Below are 24037 nucleotides of genomic sequence, written 5' to 3'. Positions count from 1 at the left end.
TGACTAAAGCTTTTGTACACAAGGCAAGGCAAGGCAGGGCTGACATGGCAGTGACAACACCTAGCACACCTTTTATTATTTGGCCCAGATCAAGTAACCTTTGAACAGATTAGAAAATATTCTAGACTCAGTCCCTCCTCACACTCCTTGACCACGTCAGTATCTGCTTGCTTGTTAAACTCATTCTCAGTGGTGCCACAAAACTGTTTTGTCAAAATCTCCCAAGTCACGTGGAAATGCAAGGCGACTAAAATAAAGCTCTGACCTTAGTCCTTCTTCTCATTGCTCCAGATATGCTGTCCCTGTGCAGTCCTATCCAACACATCCCTTCCCCCTGCCCCATTCTTTTTGTTCTGCCAATTATATCGTATCCTTTCACCCTCATCTTCATGCTTGGAAAAAGCCTTCAAATTCCATCAGACTTAATATCCTCACAAGTAATTTGATTCAAAGAAGGCAGATTTCTGCAGAACTATAAGCGTAAATAAGAATTCCGCTTGAGGTTTTCTGAATTCTGGAAAAAACACAGTTCTCTCTCCCCCTGGTCTAATCCCATCTCAAACAGATCCCCCATGGAATGATTATTCCATAACTGCCCACTTCAGAGTTTGTCACATTTTTCTCTACAGCATCTGATGTTAGACACTAACAGGGGGCAAGAGTGTAATTTAGATCATAAGTTGGTTGGGGTCGAAGCCTAACTATAAACCAGGCAGTAATAACCTGCTCTCACATTCGGTTCTTCCTAAACAGAGTCTTACAAAACCAATCTACATTCTCTTTTTACAGCACTGGGGCATTTGGGGCATGAAAATTAAAAATAAGGATAATAAAGGAAGAAAAAAAAAAAAGGAAAAAAAAGAAGGGGAAAATAAAGAAAAGAGAAAGGGAAATCTGGAGTAATGACAACATAGAAGTGTTTGTGTTAGGAGGAACACATTGAGTTCCATCTAAAACAAAGAATTCATCCTTGAAACAGAATTATACCCGAGACCTGCAAGCCCTGACTAAACAAACAAATACACAAGCAGACTCTTCTTCCATGCCTTCATCTTCTATGAGTGTCTAATTAAGTAATGTTACTCAAGTATTTACCTCTCGATGCTTGGTAACCAGGATGAAAATATGGGTCAAAGAAGCCAATGTGAAATCTTTTCTTTTCTAGCTGTATTACAAAAGCACCGTCAGCACAAACCACACTTACTGTGTATACACATTTCAACAGTGAATCCAGACAAGAGGGAGGCTTCACCAAAGAGACAGACAGAAATACAATGCACTATGACTAACTTTCAACAGATCTTACAGAGGAGTCAAATATCCTCCATATGTGCAATATCATCTATACTTACGCCTGGCATTGGACCTCAACTTTGAGATGAAAATAAATCCTAACAAGGCCACATATAATTATGAACCATTTTTTAAATCAAAGATATCTCCAAAGGAAAAAGCTTAACCATGATGTTTTGTCACGCATTTTGATATGCGTCCATATCTAAGATGTTAGGGAAAAAATCTGTAGAGACCACTCGGTCAAAGACGCATCTGTTTGCTGAATACGTTCCACATCAGATTACCAAACACAAAAATTTGAACGCTCTTAAACAGAAGGCGCTCACCTATTCCCAATATTATGTGACTGTTTCATACCACTTTCCCTGCCGAATTTCTGTGACGTTTCCTGGTTCACCTGAGCCGTCCCAGAGAGCACCAATGCGGCACAGCAAATGCCACGCATCGCAAGAAGACATCTGATATCTGTGATATCACATGCTGGGCTACTGCCAGTGAACCACAACATGCCAAAAGGATTTCACAGAGGAAAGACAGAATTCTAAAAGACTAGCTGAAGGCCCACTGTCAACTGGTTTTTAATACTTCTTCCTGAAAACACACTACCTCCTAGAGTTTCCAGAAGCCTTAGTAATTACTGAAATTGGAATGGCCCAAGTAAAACAAAAAAGTATCTTTCAGCTCGTTTAGAGTTTGCTTTTGACAACACTCCAGAGCCAGTTCCCCTTCTTCTTGGGCTGCATATTTTATACTAAATGGCATACAAAATAGAGACTATTCTATACTAAGAGTTTTCTATCCACACTTTAAGAACAGGAAAACAGAACTGCAAAGCCATAAGAGTTGAGAGCAGTGATGATAAAAGAATACTTTTACCATTATTTTCAGATAGCTGACTAAATTTCAGGCTGGAAATACCCTATAAAGCACATGCTGAATGGTCCTTTTAGCCTGAGACAAAAGCAGAAATCAATACATGGCTGCTTTTCATTTTTGCTCAGCCGTTTACCTTTAAGAGATCATTTTCAGGCAAGTCCAATGAACAGTCACATTAAGAAAGCGTACATGACGCAACTACTTTCTACTGGCGTATTATGTAAATGACAATAATGCCACCCCTTGCCTTCCCCCCCAAAAAAAAACTCTCAAAGAACATTCTGCCAAAACTCTGCAGGAGTTTCTGTCTGGGAAAGAATAACACAGAAGGGGGAAAAAACAAAAAAAAAGGAAAAAAGAATATACGTAAAATGAGCACGCAGTCTGACAAAATAATTACACCAAAATTCAGTAACAATTCCTACAAAAAAAGAAGAGTACTTTGCCCTAAAAGCATCTAGATTTAATGTTGACGGAATATTATGTATTACTTTGCACAGAACAGATACAACATAAGAAGAGTAGAGTCATAAAACAGTTTACAAAGACGACCTGCAAGTGAGGCAAGCAATTAAAAACTACACATACTCAAACTCCAAGCATGTCATTTAAAAAAAAAAAAAAAGACATTTACAATAAAATAGTAAAGGAAGCATACACCAGATACTTTAAAAATAAATGTACAGTAGTCATCAGTGAAATTAGTGAATGGCTAGCATAGATGCAGCTGATCACATCAGCTCTGAGAAAAGTGTGTCGTCTCCTGCCTCCGTTTGTCTACTAACGCAGTAGATGGTTAAAATATTTGCACTAAACAGTCTGGGAGCTGCAGTTTTTTTCTTTTGCAAGTGTATTTCATCGTGCAGGAACATCAAACACAACATACTAACATCATCATGATGTACAAAAAGCACAAAGATCCTTACATGTAAGCTCCAGCTTAGTAACTGTGTTTACTTCAATACATAGTATTTTATGTAGTCACTGACAGTCTTTAAATGTCTGCCTATTTGTTTCAGCTTTGCAATAGGAGTATTAACCCACTCCTGCTTTATTTCTTCAGATGAAAAAAACCAAAATTATTTTCATATCGATCTTCAGTTCTTTTAAGAACTCCAACTATGCCAAAGAACGCTATTCTACGACACAGTGAAGTTAAATAATAAAACCAAACTAACTCAGGAACATTTTTCAATTATGTAATGCATCTGGTTACAATATTAACTAATGATTCACTGGTGAGTATGTAATATCTGGTATCCAGAATTAGGTACATGACTGAAACAGTTTTTTAGAAAAATACAAAATACCACACAGATTAACTGGCTCATATTTTTAAAGCATAGGTTGTTTTGGTTTTGTTTTTGGTTTGTTGGGGTTTTGTTTGTATTTTTTTTTTTAAATCAACCTGCTACCAAGTAATCCCACTGAAAAAAAGGGATAGCCAGCCTCTCATTTTGTCCAGATCGAAAAGCAAAAACAAAATACTTTTTTTTTTCCCTTTACAGTTCGTATCAAGTTTGCTAAAGCCAGCCAGTTACATAACGCTTACTTTGACTTATGACCTATTTGCTCACTGCTCATACAAAAATCATCCTGCACGATGGTCTCAGCATCCATTACGTGCTAGGCACGCACCGTATTTTAAAAAGTGGCGTTTTTTCTTTCTTTTAATGTAGAACTATAAATAAAGGCAGCCGGGAGGATCATCTAAAATTAACACTATACAGGTATGCTTTGGAATCATGCAAAATTAAAATGGCACTCTGTTCAAAAATAGTGTGCAGAGAGGACTTCAAAATATTTAAGAAAAATTAATCCTAGCTCGTTTTCCATCACTCCAGACTTCACAGCAGTAAATGAAAGTGCTAAAAAAAAAAAAAAAAAAAGGAAAAGAAAAAAAAAAGTTGTGCTGTAGCTAACCATATAAAGTCATAATTTTAAAGGAATATGTGCGTGTGCCCGTGCAGGCACACGTGTGTGTATAGGTGTGCGCACCGAGCGGGTGGCTGCCTGCAGAACCCCGGGCAGACCCGAGCTTTTGTGTTTGTTGTTTCTCCCACCCCCCACCCTCTTTTTTTTTTTTTTTTTTTTTTTTTTTTTATTAAATGGTCGAGATGATCTAGCGACCGTGTAACTTGAACCTATACCCCCTCCCCTGTATTCGGGCAGGGGGGTTTTCAGCCAACGCCGTGAAACCCCCTCTCCCGAGCGCCGGCGGCGCCCGGGTCCCCCCGCCAAGTTTGTGGCGGCGGCGGCGGCCGCTGCCCCCGCCGCCCCCTCCCCGGGCAGCGCCCCGCAGGCCGCCGCAGGCGGCTCCCCGCCCGCTGTCACAGTTTGCCCTTCCATACAAAGAAGTTAATCGACGGGCGTACTCACCCCCGGCGAATCGGTTTTGCGCGACATAGCCCGGCCCCGCGGAACCTCTCACAAATCCCCTCTGGAAAATGGAGGGGCTGGCATCGGTGCCCGCCCGTACGATCCGGAGGAAAGAGAAGTTATTTACATGTCACGGCCCGAGCCCGGCGCCGTGCGGAGACACCCGACTGCTCAGCACTCCCCGAGATCAGCCATATTACTCTCCCAGACCCGCCGCTCGGTGGGAGCGCTTCCCAGGCCACTGCCCCGGGGCCTCGGCGCGGCCGGGCGGGCGCGGCGCGGGCGGCTCTAGAGGGCCCCCATGGCGGCGCCGCCGGGGGAGCGATCCGCCACAGCCCCGATCGCCTCGGAACTTCGGCTCCGGGATCCTCCCCGAACCAGGCTGGAGCCGGCGGCGGAGGAGGGCGGAGGGGGAGGGGAGCGGAGGGGAAGGGGAGGGGAAAGGGGGAAAAAAAAAAAAAAAAGAGGAAAAAAATTTTTTAAAGAGGAAAAAAAAAAAAAAAAAAAAAAAAAGAGCCGAGCGAGAGAAAGTAGATCCGACGCAGCCGGGCGCCGCCAATGTGCGGACCGGAGTCCTGCGGCAGGAGCCGGGGCCGCCGCGCCGGCTGCGCTAGCGAGGCGGAGCGGCGGCGGCCGGAGGCGCAGCGCCCCCGCCGGAGGCTCCAAGCGCCCGGGCCCCCGCCCCGCACCCCCGGCGCGGCGGGGAGGCCGCGGCGCAGGCGGCGGAGGGGGCCGGCGGGGAGCGGGGCGGCCGGCGGGCCCCGCAGGTCGCGGCAGGCGGCGGCGGGCGAGGCCGGCAGCCGGCCCCGCAGCGCTCGCTCTCTCCTCCCGCAAGCCCCCGTCCCAGGAGCGCCTCCCGGGCAAGGCGGGCGGCAGCCGGCCCCGGGCTCCTTCTCCTTCCCCGCCTCCCTTCCCCCAACGCCTGCACTTTCCCATTTCTCAAAGCAGGAGCAACCGAAAAGTTACAAAACGTTTCCATGGACGCCGGCCGCTGCCCCGGCGGACCCGACCCCTCCTCGGCTGGCCGGGGCTACTCCGGGAAAAAGAGGATTGCAGCCTTCAAGGTGAAGGTGTGACTTCGGGGATTGCCTCCCTCCCCCCCCCCCCCCTTTAACATTTTTCAGGCTGCTCTACACTTCTCCAAAACCCAGTCTGGAACGGAGGAGCTAAGAAAGCAAGCTTGACAAATGTCCATCTAGAAACGGCTCTTTCCTAATCCTTCAAAAGGCCCCTGCCAATTTTCTTTTGGGAGAAAAATAAATCAAGAAAACATTATGCAACTATCATGTCACTTGTATTGATAGATCCTTGCGAACCAATCGGCCTGCCAATTTAAGGAGTAACGCAACCACCTTTGTTCAACTTCCCTTCACGCAAAACCCCCGAAACAGCTGTTGTGTAATGCCTTGCTTCTGCCAACCTCTGCGAAGTTTTCTTAAAATTTGTTTAAGTATCAGACATCTGCAGGACGCAGGTTGACATGTTGACAACAATGCTCTGACTTATCTGCCAAACAAAAATAAGACTGTGCATGACGTCTATTTTCTCACCCATTTGATTTGCTTTAAATCAAATTCTCTTCTGTTGCACCGAGCTGCAAGTGGACATACTTAACCTAGGGCACCCTCTTTTGTGGACAAGCAAATGAGTTCAGCATTGCCTTACCAGTACCGGTCAGAGGAATTCTCAATAAATGCACTCGGGAACTCAAAAAGACCATTTCACCTCTAAGACTGAGCAAAACGAACCCCAGACCCCACACTGATTCACGCAGCGCGATCTACCCAGGTAGAGGGAGTTTACATTTTCAATTGAAACACGCTCTGGGTGCCCAGCCTACAGGAAAGTTTTTATCAAACCAATTCGCCAGAGATTAAGATAAAATTTTAAAAAGAAAGCACTCACATGAAAAAATCTCCCCGTGTTTACTCTGAAACAAGTAACTATTGTATGAGGGCCACTGTGCCATGTTAGCCCAGGTACGGACACAGAAATATATTTAGCTGCAAGGAGCTACCAAGCTACCGCTTATCAGCACATCTGGTAACCACACGTATTAGCACGCTCAGTCTGCTGCAATGAGAAGGTTAAATATGGTAGTCTAAACCTTAGCAGAGATGGTAAATGTCAATATTTTATTTTGCAGTAAGTGTTCGTTATTTTGGTCCAACCAAGTGGTGAATTGCTGAACCACCACTGAGACACTAATCAATTTGCCTTTTCCCTTTAGTGCTCATAGGCCTTTAGGTTTAACCAGGACAAACCCCCCTTGGACACACATCTCCGTACAGTTTAAACGTTTTCCTAACCAGTCATTCCAACTCAAATAAGCTCCTCTTAAACCAAAGAAGATACCCAACAGTGGAGAGATGCTGTGTATTTTCCAAAGGGTGTTAAATACAATGAGTTTCTGTGTTGATACTTAGCAGGTTAAGTGAGGCTAGAGCACCAAGTTTACTGTATGTCAGCTATCCCCTAACTTTATATATCAGCTATCCCCTATTTACATAGGCTTCCACTGCAACACTGCCGGGCACCTTCTGAGCCCATACGCCTGCAGCGGAACGGACGCACCATAAATTCACAAAGTTGTTTGTGCTCCTATACCTTAAGCCCGTAGATATTTTCAAACATGGTACACTCCATAAAAAAATGCATGTTTTAACATACCAGGTAATGGGTCACCTGACAAGTTTAAGTATGTTAGCACAAACAAGACAAGTTGCAATTTAATAGTAGCTGGTTAAAATAATGATAATAAATTACTCTCAGTACTTTTCCCTGCTGTTCACATAACCCAAGAGGCAAGCTAACAGGGATGAAGTCGTGTTAGCGGGCCTTGTTCTTCCTGAGGGCTTCCAACACGGAGCTGCGTCTTCTCTTACATGCAAGATGCGAGATGTAGTTCTTTTACTGTAAAAGCACATTAACTGTCACAAAAATCGGGGTAAGGACAAAACTGTAATTTTACTACAGCACAGTCAGACATGGTCCAACACCGCTCATGCTGACTAGTTACTACTTTGCCACACAAACTGCCCAGAAGTTGCCTTCAGCGGGATTATACAACGAGGTAAAGGAACAACTCGGGGTAGGGTTTCACGTTCGGCAGCAATTCTAACTGAAGCTGATCCCAGCTCATGCCTCTTGCTCCCAGCCTCTGAACTGCATCCGTTCAGCTGTATGTTGGATCATGCTGTGAACCAGACGAGGGGACTGATCCCGCTACAGGGTAACCCAGCAAGAAGCAGCGGGGCCGGACACTGAAAAAAGGCAAAGCAATTGTGTCTGCCTCGATTCCCTGCCCCGATTCACACGTCTCCACAAACGTGTTTCACCATGATGGCAAGGCAGAAACTGTTTAAGCCAACACGTCTGCCAAGAAAATGTACATAGGGAAAATGGGATCAGTCATCTCTTCTAAGACAGACTTTTTTTTTTGTAAGCAACAGAAGCGATGGATTTAATGATTAAGATAAAAACTTATGTCTATACATATGGTGGACTGTTTTCTTCCAAACTCAAACTGATTAACTCACGGATACAACTCTCTTGAGTTAATCAAGACACATTTAGCGAAGCACGCCTTATCTGTTTATGATGGGCCCTATTTGCAATTTCTGACTTTTGGAGAATGTTACTTCACAGCAACCAAGATACCTCACCACTTCCAATATATAAATTTCAGGTGCGATACATATACAAATAAGAGACACGGGCTTCACAACAGAAGTATTATTTCGTTACAGTAGCTAGGTCATACCTTTGATTTGGTACTTCATTGATTTTAAAACATACAAAGATGAGCATATTAAGAAGCACAAAAATGTGTTTGTCTTTTTAAAACATTTATTTCTTCTTAACTTCTGCTGACCTGCTATTTCCAAGATCTTCAATGGGTTTCTAATAATATTATAACAGAATCATAAGAACGACTTGAGATTAAGCTGTAAGTATCTAGCTACAAAAAGAAAACAAGCAGAAAAGGAAACAAAATATTTTTCCTTACCCTGGCAATTCTACTGAAATATAAAGGCAATTTACCTTTTAGCACCCTTTTATGTTTCCATGCTACAAATCAACTTGAACCACCCTCTTCTGTGAATAGTTTCTCTGTTAATTCCACTTTTCATGCCAAAGTATAGATTAAACAGAAGTAGTCTGACTTCTTTTTTATTGCATTTGAAGGGGTTTGGAAGTTCTTAGTTTATAACCTGTACTAAGACAGTCTCTGGAGATAGCCTCCACTTCTAAAAGTAAAAAAAAAAAAAAAAAGGTTCCAAACTGTTTCCAAACCGTATTTTTTCCTCTTCCCTGCACTCTTTCTTCTTGTGAGCATGAACCAGATTATAGGTAGGTCAGATTATAGATATGTCAGCAGCACGTCATACAGCCAACAAACACGTTTTGTGCATTAACTACATACCCACATTAACATACTATTATAAATTTGATGTAAAGCCATTACATCGAAGATGTCCTATCTAGCAAGCACGCTATTAGAAATAAAGTCTGAACAGTAACATAAACTAGGTAATTGAAATAGCTTCTACATAGAAAGCATCAAATTCTGTGTATTCTTATGGCTTTGACAGCCAAGTTTTGGCAAATATTACTGAAAAGGCTCAAGGTGTCTTTCTTCCCTGATGTCTCTCCATGCTTCAGCCAAAGGTTACCATCCCTGCGACAAAGATGGCAGAACAGGACATTCCAATGCAAAGCTTGCCATTACGCTTAATTCACTGATGAGTGTGAATTGGAGGTAGAAACCCTGAACAACAAGCTGACGTGCATCCTTTTGCTTCCACGGCTGATACCGTCCCCCAGAGCATCACCATAGATGTCTCCAGGTAGCTTAAGCTCACAGTTTCACCAGATCTTGTCCAGTAACACCATGCAAACAGTGATCTCAATGGAGAAGCATAGGCTGTATCAGGTTAAAAAGCATTTCTGAAAAAAATATTTGAAATAAAAAAATATAGGTCTTTAAATCTCGCATTACCTCTAGAAAGCTCAGATTTCCTTACTCCCTTCTTCACTTTCCCAACGTGCTGAAGTAGCACGGGGTGCACCTGGCATGGGGTGCTTTCTTACAGAAACACTGCACGAGAGATGAGCCTCATGACCAGTCTCTGTTTTACACTACTAGTAGTATGGGTAAACTCTGTTGCCTAACTGAAATGATAATGTAGTACTGCTTACCAGAGACGGAAATAAAGGGCTGAGCAAATGAATTCAGAAAGGACTAAAAACCAACATAGACAAATAGACCACAAGTTGAAAAGAAGATGCAAGGAGAGAAGAGGTAGAAAATGGGCAATACCTAAACACTCAGGGGCCATCAGAAAACAACTCATTGCTAATGACACGTGTTGTTAGCTGCTAGCACAGGCAGCACAAAACTGTTTTCAACAGTGCATGATGGAAATCCAAAGAATACAAATTCTGACATATTTTCTTTAAAGTACTCAAAATAGCCCTACCCTTTTCTACAAGATAAACTTTTAAAAATACCCTTTAAGAAGAAAATCTGCAATGCCAGGTGACACCATTTCTGAAAAAAAAAAAAACAACATAGTAAGGAAGTAATAATTTATTTAGTATATGTGGAATCACATAGATTAATAGATAAAGCAAGTATCAGGTGACAGAGGGAATAAGGAACATAGACAATGTAACAAAGACATTTAGTAAACTATTTTCTTTCAAGAAATAATACAGGAAAACACCTTCTACAAAATAAAGGTTATTACACATAATTCACTGTGTAAAAGCAATGGGTACAACATAAGCAATGGCCATGACCATCAGGAAGGATGCTCAGAGAACAGGATCACCGAATAACTCAGGTTGGAAAAGGCCTCGCAGGTCAGCTAGCCCAACCTCCTGCTCAAAGCAGGTCAAACAGAGTCAGTTCCCCAAACGGTTTGCAAATATTTTTGAAGTTCAATTCGTTGTTTACATAGCTGTGTAATTATACACAGCGCTGAAATCTGGTGGTGGGACCCTATTCGAAATAACTTATGCCCCGAACAAACCAAGTACGGACGACAGAGATCAGGGCATAAAGGTGGTATTCAGATGGCCTAAATCACACCTCAACCCCTTCGTCTAGTGTGTCCTGTTAGATGGCTCTAAGGAGCTCCCTGCTCAGGCCTTAGTCCTTCTGAATTGCATGTCGGAGGTACCTAGTTCTCTCTTCTGACTAAGCAAAAAGACTTCAGCAGAATTTGAGTACACTTCCTCCTATTCATTAGTAAGCTCCTTTAGAGTAGTAAAATAAATATCATTATTCTTTTAAAGCTCTGAAAGAAAACAATTCAGATAGAAACTAGACCATTACAATACTGCTGAAAAAGAAACCTAGGTGGCATGACTACGGGAGCTAGAATTCAGTCTCTGCCCTGTCCCCAAGGCCCATTACTAATAGCTGTTATGGAATATGCTCCCACACCACGTGATGGGGTCACATCCATGCTGCTATATATTCCCCAGGTTCATACTGAGGGCTACATACTGGGGGACAAAAAAAACCCAGAAAAATTCAACAACTTGATCTAACAACATTTATAGTCTTTAGATAAAAGCCAGCTAACAAATGTCTATCACAATACTTTCCCAAATTCTAGTCAAACAAGGAAAACAGCGCACCTTAGAAGATACAGGATAGCTGAGAGCCCAAGCTTCAACTAAACAAGTTTATACATGTCCAAGACAGTTATGACTTCACTTTTTTGAAGTGTGAGCATGGCAACTAAGTATAGACAAGAAACTCTCATTGGTCTAAAAAAGCCTTTACAATAACATGGTCAAGCTAACAATTTAAAAACAGGTTCTTTTTGCCTATCAAGACAGTCTAAAGCAAGTAAAATGAAAAGACACATTAACTGAAAAAACTAAACTGAAAAAACTCTTAACACACTATTTATTTACATTAAGTTACCAGTAATTTAACCCTCCACTGGCAGTGTCTGGTTAACGAGCCTTGAGATCAAGATTTTCTGCTTGTCCATAAAGTAGATATACAATCAACAGTGCTTTCTGTTCTGTTTTACCAGTGTACCCTTATCTGAGAAGCCCACATGCAGAGCACACAAAATATGTGAGTCAGTTTACCAAGTTTTTGTATTTATTCTTTACCAACAAACACATTCGAAAAAGAAATGATTGTATCTCCACGCTGTACACAACACACAAAGAATACTCTTCCATTCCACTACAAAAAGAGGCAACAGAATAGCCAGCCGTGAGCCAACCCTTACTGCTACGTGAAAGACCTTGGGGAAATAATTTCTTTACATAATCTTGCTTACAGATCATTTATTTCCTGAGTTACCCCCCCATTTCTGGGCCCAGTTCTCTCCTAAAGGGTTTCTGGAAGACAGAGGCAGAAAAATAAATTAGAATTCCCGCTGAATCTGTTTTGCGCTTTCCTTTGTATAAATCTCTACCAGGATGCCTGATGCAAGGTTAATTATGCAAAACATGAACCAGGAAAAATTGTATGTCAGAAGACTGAAGTAGCGCTGAAAGCCAGCATTTCCTGGAGCCTTACGGCTTGTACATCCCATCTCCTCCGCTCCCTCTAGAGCAATTCTGCTGTGAGCTGTTCTTCCTAAACTTACATCCCTGTGGGTTAGAGAACATTAACTGTGGCACAGTGTTTGCCCAGGAGGCTGAAAGTAAAACTGATGAGAATTCTATCACTTTCATTGAATTCCTCCTTTTCGGAAAAAAAAAAAAAAGGCAACAACAAAACACCGGTTATAGTTATACTAGTAAATTAAACATAGTTGGTGATGTTGGCCTTGAGGCCGACTAGCACAGAACAGCCTACATCCACGCTATCCAATTCTCAAACTCCCAAACAAAGCAGTCACACGCAAACTACGTCGGGAATGGCGCGTGGGCCGCACGAGCCCTCGGGCCAGCCCCGAGAGCCGTTTGGAAGAGTGCTGGCAGGCCCAGGTCGAAACTGCCCGAGCAACCGCTGCAATAACCTGCCAACAGGGACGATGGCGCCCAGCGACTCCCCATGTTCCCTGTTGGGTTTTTACGAGCGCAGACTCGGCCACTGAGAAGAAACCGAGTGCTTCAGCTCCCACAACACTACTGCTAGCTACAACCATGCCACTAATCAATACAAAACACAAGCACAGCTATGAATTAGCCCAATTTACAAATGGTGAAATTTAAGGAAATTGAAATGAACAGTTCTTTTCTCTTTATTTTGAATTTTATTTCAAAATTCCTTTTTCCAAGCCTTTCTTCACAATGAAAAGCACCTGTCCCATTTCTAAGTGAAGTTCCACTCTCGTGCAGTTCGGTGGGCCATGGTAAGAAAAAAGTACTATACTCACTTGCTTTTACTACAAGGAGGGGGGAAAAAAAACAAAGGAGAAGGAAAAAACGTGGAGTAGAAACAAAACAAAAGCAACATAGAATGGGAACTAGGGAATAAGGAACTGGAAAGGCCGGGAGAGAAAAACTTCCACTGACCAAATGAGAGGGAGATGGTAAGCCTTTCGAAGCTACTAACAGAAGCTCTCAGAGCACGTATCTTGAGGGTAAGAGGAGGCCTTCATCATCCAGACGTCTAATAGAAAACCAAAATAACAGAACAAACAGCCCAACATGTTTGTGAAAATGTTGAGGACAACTGTTTCACGAAGTTGAGGATGCCAGAAGAGCAGTTACTTCACACTTCGCTCTATTAGGGCAGGCTCCATTTTAAACATCTCAATGTGTACAGTGATTTGGCTGGAAGTGGTAACGAGAAGCATTCACTGTGCCAAGGAAGGGGAAAAAATGAGAGCAGTAGAAAAAGGAGAACAAATTTTTATCTTCAATTAACTGAAATAAGAAAAGCAAATTTCAACAAACTCTTTGAACTTACTGCTAGAATCTCCTGAGAATGCGATCTAAAGGAGGACTGGCAGTTATTGTACTGGAATACGCACAATGGCAAAGTATTCCAACACAGGGGAGAGATAGGAAATGTAGTACGAACAATACAGGCTTCATCAAAACCAGCCACTAATAAGGGTCTCAAACTAGAAAGAATCATATTAGGAATGGAAACAAGGGCATTTTAATGAATATAAAGGAACAGCATAAACTGTCAGGGATAAAAATCAGAAGAGATAAAAGCACAGCATGCATTATTACCACTGTGCAATATAAAAGGCAAACAAAGTTTCAGAAATATTTTAGAAGTAAGAATAAAAACACAGAAGTCAGTACATAAAAATGTTAAAGAAGAACAAACGGAAAACAAAGCAGAATCAAATGCCATTCTCCGTATTTCAGCCTTCATAAAACCGATTTATTGTACCTCATACTAAAAACTGATTTTGTTATTAGGCTAAATAATCAGGGACATTCAAGTCAGCAGGGCTGGAAGAAATTCACACTTTACTTCAGAAACAAACGGAAGTAATCTCTAAACTATGAGTGATCATCTTCCGTAACACAGCCCTGGTGAAATTGCCCCAAGACAGGTGGGCAACAGTGACCTAGAGCACTCAAAGGGTATTTATTTGCAAATTATTGTCAATCAAGGTGGGAGAACGTTGCAAGAAAGTTCCTCCTTCCAGGACCTGCATGAGGAAATTCACACACATAGAAGAGGTCCATACGACACATGGCTGAGGCGAGGGCTGGAAACATTTCAGAGGACGAGATCTTAATAAAAATCATTCTGATAAACTGAAAAGTGGTTCATATCAACCAAGTGAAACTTAATAAAGACTAGCAAACTTTCAAAGGACAAATCAGGTAAGTCAACATTATGTTGCTATAGAGGTTAAGCTTGCTCAGTGCAGAACAAAGGAGACAATCTCCTAATAAATAAAAGTTTATTATAAAAATTGTTCTCCATTTCAGCCGTGGAGTCTTAACTGTGAGTAATACAAGGCAAAACTGGCTTAATCAGCAGTAAAGAATATTTATTTTATATTTCAGAAAATTAATTACTGAAACCAATTGCCTAGAGATGCAGTGGAATTGCATTCACCAAATACTTTAAAAACAAGTTGGAGAAACATTTGTCAGAAATGGTACAGATACAGAACACGGAAGGATAAGCCAGATCACCCTGAAGTCTTTTTTGGCCATACAGTTCCATTCATCTGTGGTGATATAGCCAAACTAAATATTCATTTTAAATAAAAGAATTTCATTGTGCTTCTGAACTCCACACTTCAGGAGAAAAACCTAAACAATTCACATTCTACATTTATGAAATGGCTTACTAATAAATCTTAATCCCAAATCTTAATACTGCATAGCTCCTCCCTTTATTAATAACAATATGGAGCCATCCCATCATGTTTTGTGGAGAAAACTTTCACTAAGAACACCGCAGACAGTCTTCGCTGCCAGACAAAGCCAGGAGGGTAGAGACCATTATCGCAATAGCCTGGCTTCCGTGACCCCTGGGACGTCCCAGAAGTCATTCTGGATTAGCTAAGGCTTCCAGGCGGTACTCTCGAACAGTCGCATAAGATGCTGGTAAGGGTTTAGCGACAGAGACTGCACATTTGGACCACATCTTCGCTATCAAAAATTCCTTTTATCTTACTGCGCCATACAAGTGATTCAACTGCACATGCTCCAAGGAATATAAAAATATAATAGGCAAAATAAAAAATTGGTAAATTTTCCTAAAGCTGATTTTTTTTTCTGATAGCCTAATCAAAACTATTTTTGGCAAGAATTTATTGTCAGTAATGATGTAGCAGAAGAGAAAAAAGGCCTCTTTTTTTCTCCCCTCACCCAAAGCCAAAAGTCGGGGGGGGGAACATCCTAGTTTGACAGGGTTTCCAGCAGTTTCTTCAAGAAAAGCAATTAGAATGTTGATAAATACAGCATTGAAAATTAGTAACTATATATTTATATTGGAATGGCTGGCAATAGGATTTGGTGCATATGTGATTTAATACTACTACTTCCAAAAATGTGAAAGGGAAGAATATTCTGAAAGAAGCAAGATCTAGTGTTATTTTATTGTAATGCCTCTATATTGATATACTTGTAGGAAGAAGCTTTCAGAATACCAGAAACTATTGTTAACATAAAACATTTTACTTATACTATTACTTTAGGATACTTTAAATATTCAATTTAAGAATGATTCTGAGGATCAAAGAGAGAACCGAAGTTCCTTATTTAATCAATGCCAAGGTTAGGGGCAAGAATCAGTTAGATGAGAACAACTCGTCTGTCTATATGCTGTGAAGAACCTTCTCAACAACATTTTTTTTAAAACAACCGTATGTGACATGACTATAGGCTGTAAAAATCTCTTACAATCTCCTGTAAGAACTCCTGTATTGAAGCACTCAAAGGAGTCAGCCTAAAAACCAAACACCCTCAAATTTCACACAACCAAGGCGATAGCTTCGCAGATACTACTTTAAGCTGGCAGCGCTACCCAAAGCCGTAGCTCTGCCTCTCCGCAGCCTGGCCGCTTGCTCTGCCCTCCTCCCTCGTGCTATCACAAACACGTTTCTTTGCCAGGTTAGTTTTAACCCAGCTCAATTTCCCAATGCAGTTCACCACATGGCTACACAAATGCCTGGGTCAGCACAAGGGAGAGAACAAACAGCTGGTAGCGGAGGGAGGGCAGCACTGCTGCTTCTTTTCGCTGCCAGAACCAGCTTAAGATTTATGGTGTTTGGGGAAAATAACCACCTGATGCACTCCATACACTCACTGCCCATGCTTCTCTAAGTAACAAATATTCTAGATTTTAAAGGCTTTTTCCTACTTCATCTTATTTTCTTTCAAAAGAATGAAAGCACCAGTGCTACTAGAAGAACTTACTGAATGTCATTCTTGAAGGAAGTGCTCAAACTTATTTTGATTACCCCATCCGATAAACTCAGGACTGGCATGAATGGAAATGTTTAGTGCCATCCTTCTAGTAAAAAACAGGAAAAAAGAAAACAAAAAATGCAGAATTCAATGCAAGTTACCAGCAAACAGTGTTTGCTACAGTAAAATCTTGCGTATCAGTATTTATCCAAACTGCATGAATCACGCAGATTGGATGAATTGATAATCAAATATATTAAACATAGGAAGGAGAGAAGCTTTCAATATTTTTTGAAATTGCTAGTCGCTAAATTGCTTACTGTTTCATAAAGTTTTAGTGTACCTATGACAACATTTCTTTAAAAGTTAAATCCACAGCATCAGTGTATAATAACATGAGGGAGCGATCATTAGTGGTGGATAAGGAAATTCAATTTTCCCTAGTTATACCTGACCCTGCTACCCCTCCAACACTGTTGTGGGACAGCTGAGCTGAGGAGGACAAAAACCCAACTCTGGCCTGAGAAAGGCAGAGCTTACCTATTCTCAGCAAGCCAACTGCCTTGGAAAACCATCTCTCAATTCAAACAATGACAAGGAACAGAAATGTCCATTTCCAATTACTTATCTTATAAAAGAACAATGACAAGAAGTTAGTAGGAGTTGAGCACGCTAACAAGAAACAAAAAAAAAAAATAATATCCACAAGCAAAGCCAAGAAAATTGAAATGTTTTATTGTTTTAAGCTGGGAAAAGTCTCCTGTGTCACTGAATACAGGATAAAAAGATGTCGGGTGTGTAGATGGCTCAAGAGATGGAGTTCTTATTCCTGCTTCTGCAAAGATATGCGTTATGACCAATATACCCAAGATGTTGAGATTTCACAGACTGTCATCATACGTGGTCTGTCATGATACTGTCTGATAGCTCTGGGAGGTCCTCTCATGCAAGTGCTACAGAAGTTCAATGGATCATCAGATACAAACATTAACAAACTAACAACTGCAATGTCAAAAAAAAAAAAAACCTCAAAGAATTCTTCATTTGCAAGTGCAGTCTGTTTCAAATGGTGAAAGCTGTAGGCTAAGATTATAGAAAAATATCTATTTTCAACATTAAGCCTAATCTCACTCGCCCTTAAGACACAAGTGAAGACACCACTTCACATTAATCAGTATTTTGATTAAAAACTTTGATAACGTGGCAAAACAATTCTGTAAAACCCACTATGTGTAACAACTTTCACAGTCATCCATCACGTAAGTCCTATCAGGAACTGAAAATCAACAGATTAATACAGAGTTCATTTACTGGAGACCATTTACCTCCTGAGCAAAACAGTATTGTGAGCAGTTTAAGCCAGGCTCCTATGCAAGAATTAAGTAAAACAATTGGGAACTGCTTGGTAATATGAATATGACGGAGGAAGTAATGCAGCATGGGCTGCTGAAGAAAATGGCACAAAGTTCCCACGGGACCCTGGTGCACACAGCTCAGTCCTTTCTACGAAGGACTAGAAAGGCCTTCAAAGAGCCCATGTCATGTCCTGATTATGAAGCCTACTCCAGTGCCTCATCTCTTCACACGGTGTAATCGACTATGTACCTTCTGCTTGTTGGCCAAACATTTTGATACGTGGCTTGTACAGGCAGAAGTACAGGCCACTGTTTGCTTTAATACCTTACCCCTTATCCATACAATAGCTGTACAAAGCCCATCCATCGAAAGACTTCTGTCTTGCCAGGTAGTAATGACTTTCCCTAACTGTGAACATGTATTTACAAACGTTTTTATTGTGTAGCACAATATAAATTTTACATTTGCAAATGTTAAATTTTGAAGTGAGAAAAGGGCAGGCAAGTAAAGATACAAGTATCACATGGAAGGTGTGTGATAAACTAAAGAAACACAGCTGAGCTATAAAGAGAATCCATCCAACGCATTAAGGTTCTTTTGAAATGAGTGTAGATATCTTTAAATATTGGCCTACCCTAATGCAAATGCAGCTAAAGTAATGATAAAAATTCTTAAATAATCATTTCCTGGCAAAAATGCTATGCTTACGTGCCCTCAAAATGATCTGCATGTGTGAAATCTATGGCCTTTGAAAACCTTTGAAAAAGCAGCTTACATTGGCCAAAGTAATGAAAAACTAGGATGAAAATTAAAACATAAGTAGTTAAACACAGTTTTCCACAAATTTCATACTTTTTGAAATTATTCTATGCTGTTTTAAACAACAAACATTTGCAAAAATAATTTGTAACATACATCAGTCTGAGGCAGATACTGACGTGTTATCATGATCACAATCAGTAAGACTTCTGCTACTAAATTTTGGCTAAGAAGATACATCTGTTTGTGCGGCTTATAACCTGCATAGATTAAGAAAGCTCTAGTACTTAAAATAGATTACAAAAATGTTTACTGCACCTGTACAATACTATTCTGATACATTTTCATGAGTAACCAGCTGTTCATACAATGACAATATAGTTAAAACGGAACCAATACTCTTCCCCTGCAACTTCTTTTTGATCACATGCCTATCCTTCAGGTCCACAGCCTGGAAGCTGAGGTAGAATCCAAGTACAGGAGTTTAGTTTCCAAGATTTCAGGCCATACGATGACATGGCCCCTACTTATTTCCATTTTTCCTATACAATACCAGCAAGACTTCTTTTTTAACCACGCACCTGGAAGTTGCTTTCTCCTACATCACTGTGTATCTTCAGTAACGCAACTTTATTATCTTTTTTTGGCTTTTGTAAGTGCAATCTCTCCACCTTTTAAATGCATTTGAAAGCTGGTACTACAAAAATATTTCCCTTGTTCATTGCTGTTATAGTTCTGTGCGTTCTTCCTAATGAACCACACCGTGAACAACCTACTTGCTCTCAATTTCAAGGCTCCACATGGCCTGTTCTAGCTCTACTTCTTAGATTTGAACTGCTGCTCTATACAGATACCCAGTTGGCAAAATGTAAGGAAGCAAATACGAGTGTTTGTCTAACGCTTCAGGCAGGAAACAAGCTATCTGTGAAAATCCTCAGGGTGACAATGCTACCCTCCTTTAAATATATCCTCCAAGTCTGATGCCTATGAATCATTCACCGATGCTGAGATAGCCAGGGTACTTGAACTTCTGCGTGTTCTTTTGCTCATAGCATTCTCACAGCTCCCTTATGCTTTCCCAATACATTTCTTACATTTACATGCTGTCTTTACATTTAAATTAAGAAATTGTGCAGAAGCGATCTTTGCTTATGCATTTGTACTGTATGTAGTATAATGGTGCCCTGGCCTCTAGGCACAATTACAATATAAATAATATAAATGAACCGTTCACCTAAGATTAAGTCTCCTGGCAATGCTATTCTTCAAGCTATATCCTTCAAACAATGATAAAAAGCTGTTTTAGCATCATGCTCTACTACCAGTAACTCTCCAGGTACTGACGCCACTGATTCCTGGCTCATCACCTATAGGAAACCTCAACTGTTCCCTATAGGTACCTGGGCCCACAGCACCACTGGTATTGTTACTGCTAACCAGGTAAAACGCAGGATGACAGAGACTTGGGCAGAGCTGTCCTACTGAAGAACCCCGTGCTCCCTGAACATAAGCCTTCTACTTCTGGGAAGAGTTGAGAATCCTTGGCATCTCACAGAAGCAGATTCACGGCAGTTTTCCATCTGTCTGCTTAAACTCATCAAATTTGCTTAAAAACAGGGCCTTCAAGAAGGTAAAATACCAACCTACAGCACTCCCCAATATGGTATTGTTCTTTAATGGAGGCATCCATAGCTGAGGAATTATTTTGGCTTTGCTGGTTTAATGCAGGGCTCTTTGTTTTATCATTACTTAGACTGCACTTAGACTGAACATTCAGTGGAACATTTCCTATAATGGGATAAAGTGGTTGAACAATTTGACTGGCTAATAGTGATTTAGACATGTGATTACAGTACAGAAAATGGTCTGACATATGCTCTTTTATCTGGTTTACATGAGGCACATTAATCCAACTGGAAAGCACAGAAGTGAAAAGGAAGACAGGACCAAGCAGTCATAAGAAAAAAAACAGAAAACATTTTTACTTATTTTATTTCTGCATTTGCTTACCTAATTGTAATCAGTATTTTGTAAACAGGAAAACTTACAAAATAAAACCATTTTCTCCCCCAAATGGATGCAACTAAAAAAGACCAGTCTATACCTACTCTGTTAAAGTTCAAAAATGACTATTTTTGATAAAATCCTAGTTTTGAAAGCCTTTATGGCTTATGTCATAAAGCCTTTACCAACATTACAGGTTTTCCATAAAGATGCAGAAGGAGACTTAGCATCACACCAGACGGGAACAATCATAGTGTGAAGAAAAAACAGTACTGATTAATTTTCATTTTTGTCTCAATTTCATTTTCGGCTCTTACAAAAATGCTTATAGTCATGTCAGCGTCAGTAAATATTTTTACAGGAAAATTCGTTTTCCTCCTAAAACTAGTCAACAATATTCCCATGACACCAAAAACCTAACTGAAAAAAAGGAATTACCTCTTTAGCACCCACTTTTCATCAAGAGCATGTACACAACCTGAAATTGGCCTACAAGATATGTCAATTTTCACAAATAACACTATTTTGCTTTTTGTGCAGCCCGGTACATTTCAGTTGTATTTGCATTTTTCTTCCTAAAACTTTTTCTAAAATAAAATATTCAAAGGTTTCCTATGTAAGGTTTGGATTCTATATGTAGAAATAAAACCAAAGTATGTAAAACTAAACGTAAAAGAGATGAACCTCGGAACTTTATTGTGTGTTTCTGTTTGCCAACTACTTTCAACTATCACTGTATGAAAATTTGTATCAAGCGAATACGTGAGCTAATTAAAAGAGGGAGCTGCAAACAATGCACCTCCACCAAAACCATGGGGTGAACATCAAAATCTTTGAAGGGAAACTTTCATCAACGACAACCAAAAACTAACGATAGTTCTGTCCTGGGATATTTACCTAACATAAATTTGTAAAAATGAAGTATAATAGAGGAAAGCATAGTCTTGGCGCGCGTTTAGGTCCAGCCCAGCAGAATCCCTTGCTAGTGTTTTGGACTTGCAGGGTGACATTACGGTTGGACTCGATGATCAAAAAGGTCTTTTCCGACCTAACCGACTCGGATTCAGAACCTGACGGTGAGGTCTGGGGTGGGCGTTGAGCGAAGCGCCAGCAACTCACCTGGCTAGGTACGCTCACGGGGTGTCAACTGCAAGCGTCCCTTCAAAACAAAGGGAAACAAACTCCGAAACCCCGAGGCTCCAACAGACTCGACAGCGCGGAGGCTATTTTGCTAACAATCACTATGTTTCTTCTCAAAATGTGCTCGCCCAGCTTTGCCCTATTACCGCTGCCATCAGGTATGTCATGGCAAGATCCATCCTACTCAAAAATAACCCGCGGGGAGAGCAGCCAGCGCGGCAGCGGCGCTTCCACGGAAGCGGCCACCAGGCCTCTCCGAGCCCAGCCTGGCTCGGCACCTCACGCCTACCAGCGGCGGAGCGGCCATACCCGCCGGTTTGCCCGGGTCTCTCGGCGGGGAAGCGGCGCTTGGCGCGACGGGCTCCCCGCACCCGCGCTGCGGCAACTTGTGCGCGCCCGCCCGGGGCTGAGGGGAGAGGAGCGGCCCCCTCAGGGAGCGGCCCGCCGCGGCCGCTGGGGCCAACGAACGCCCGCGCCCCCGGCGGGGAGAGGCCGCGGTGAAGGGAACTCTGCCAGAGCCGAGGACAGGAGCACCCCGGCCACCCCCCCCCGTCTGTTTGTTGTGCTTCGCCACCGTCCCGCCGCCGCGTCCCTCCCCGAGAGGCTGCCGCCTGACAGCTCCCCCAGCCGCTCCCCACCTCCCGGCACACGGCCGGGCTGGCGGCGAAGAAACTCCTGCCTCAACTTTGCGTGTGCGCGTCCGCACCCGCCTGTGTTTGGGCGGGGGGGGGGGGGGGGGTTTCTCCTCGCCACCCGCCGAGAACCGTCTTTTCTTTCCCAAAAAGAGGAGGGGGGATAAAAAGGGAAAGCGACGAGGAACTACCGTCAAGCACAGGGAGTAGGCAGACGACGCTGAAGGCAGCCGAGAGTCCTGGAGAAGAGACCCAAAAAGGAGAAGGGGGAAGGTGCAAAGGCAAGGAAAAAAGGAGGAAGAGGGTGAAGGGGGAAGAGCTAAAGAGAAACTCCGAAGAAGGAGAAGAAAGGAATAGGGACGGTGAAAGAAAAGTGGAAAAGGGAGAGCAGGCGGAGGAAGACAAAGGTGAAAAAGGAGGAGGAGGAGGGGAAAGTGCAAAGGGGAGAGGAGGAGAAGAAAGAAGGGCCCTTCTCAAAATGGCATTAGGCAGGAGGGAGGGGGCGACGAGCAGCGAGTCTCCGCTGACAGCTCTGCCTGCGCCTGGCCGCCTGCCCCCTGCCCCTCTCTGCCTCGCACACACAAACGCTGAACTTACTTCTTTCTGGCTCTCTGGAAAGGGGAAGCGCCATCTTTGCGAGGCCGGCCCCTAGGTCTTTTGTCTGTGGCTGCTGCTGCTGCTGCTGGGGGGGGAGCTCCAGGCTCGGGGGGCTGCTGCTGCTGCTGCTGAGGCGGCTCCACCACCGCCACCACCAGACTCTTGTCCTCCGTTGACATCCTAGTCAGCAGGACGAGAGAGACACATGGATGATGATGATGAGGATGAAGATGAGGATGGTGATGGGGATCCCGATGCTCCTCCTGCTCCCGCGGCTCCTCTCCTCCTCACCTCCGCCTCCTCCACCTCCGCCTCGCATTGCTGGCCTCAGCCGCCGCCGACCAGCACAGGTAGCAGGGGGAGCAGCATGGGGAGAGCAGGAGGAGGGGGGGGGGGGGGGGCGAAGAGAAAGAGCGCAGAGGAAGGAAGGGTCTCACACACAATAACACCCCCTCCCCGGCTCGGCGGGGTCTGTCGGGGCCGGGGGAGGTGGCGGGCGAGGTGCAGAGAGCGAGCGAGAGGCGGCTGATCCCGCCGCTGGGCGCCCCCCCCCTTCTCAGAGGCCCCGGGAGCTGGCGGCGGCTCCGGCTCCTGCGCTGCCCGGCTGCGGCGGCCGCCGCTTCATTGTACACTGGCCCTGCGCCCTCCCCCCGCGCAGAGCCCCCGGGGGCGGAGGAGGAGCAGGCGGCGGCGGCGGCGGCGGTGGCGGAGGCGGCAGGGGCCGAGGCCGAGCGGAGGAAGTTTTGACAGCTCCAGCTGTTGTGTGTGTCGAGGGCTGAGTCCGGCCGGGCTCCGCGTCCCCTTCCCAGCCGGGCCGGGAGCAGGAAGTTTAACTTTGGGGAAAGAAGGAGGAGGAAGGGTGAAAAAGGGGGAGGAGGAAGGGGGAGGAGGAGGCGCCCGCCCCCCGCCCCGCGGGGTGGAGAAGGGATCCCGGCGCTGCCGCCGCTGCCCTGGTGTGTAACCCCCCCCCCTTCCCCCCCCGCCAGTGCGACACATAGACACAGAGCCCGCCCGCCCGCCTCCCCCTGCCGCGGCCCCACACTGCGCCTGCCCGGCCCGCCCGCCCACCGCCCGTCCCACGGCGCAGACACCCATCCGCCGCCGACGCTGGCCTCCCGGGCTGCCAGCCGCGCCGGGCTGCGGGGAAAGCGCGGAGCGGGGACGGGACCGGACGGGACGGG

The 24037-nt window shown here is 43.5% G+C and overlaps 2 protein-coding genes across 33 annotated transcripts in view; one reads left to right on the top strand and one right to left on the bottom strand.

The window, feature by feature from the left end:
- KMT2C (lysine methyltransferase 2C) overlaps nt 1–23799 on the bottom strand; it is a 199806-nt gene extending 176007 nt beyond the window's left edge. For 11 of the 17 annotated variants that reach the window (XM_087730261.1, XM_087730282.1, XM_087730344.1 and 8 more), the window contains exons 1-2: nt 23148–23798; nt 22857–23036 (exon numbers count right to left, since the gene is read on the bottom strand). In XM_087730261.1, the coding sequence (XP_087586387.1) occupies nt 22857–23035 (179 nt within the window). In that variant the 5' untranslated portion in view covers nt 23036; nt 23148–23798. Of the gene's footprint in view, nt 1–4551; nt 4939–22856; nt 23037–23147 lie in introns of those variants that run through there. The other 6 variants (XM_087730329.1, XM_087730336.1, XM_087730300.1 and 3 more) reach the window with 2 other exon arrangements.
- The window catches only part of LOC148057684 (uncharacterized), a 53473-nt gene continuing 52474 nt past the window's right edge, over nt 23039–24037 (top strand). For all 16 annotated transcript variants that reach the window (XR_015698593.1, XR_015698603.1, XR_015698594.1 and 13 more), the window contains exon 1: nt 23039–23206. Coding sequence is in view for 7 of the 16 variants with exons in the window: in XM_087730474.1 (XP_087586600.1) it covers nt 23062–23206 (145 nt within the window). In the remaining 9 variants the exon portion in view is untranslated. The remainder of the gene's footprint in view (nt 23207–24037) is intronic.

This window comes from Nipponia nippon, unplaced genomic scaffold (assembly GCF_047370975.1).
Source record: "Nipponia nippon isolate SJK-2023a ecotype South Korea unplaced genomic scaffold, ASM4737097v1 scaffold_1, whole genome shotgun sequence".
Classification (NCBI taxonomy): Eukaryota; Metazoa; Chordata; class Aves; order Pelecaniformes; family Threskiornithidae; genus Nipponia; species Nipponia nippon.
The sequence above is the reverse complement of the archived record's forward strand: the minus strand, read 5'-3'. Positions and strand labels throughout refer to the sequence as shown.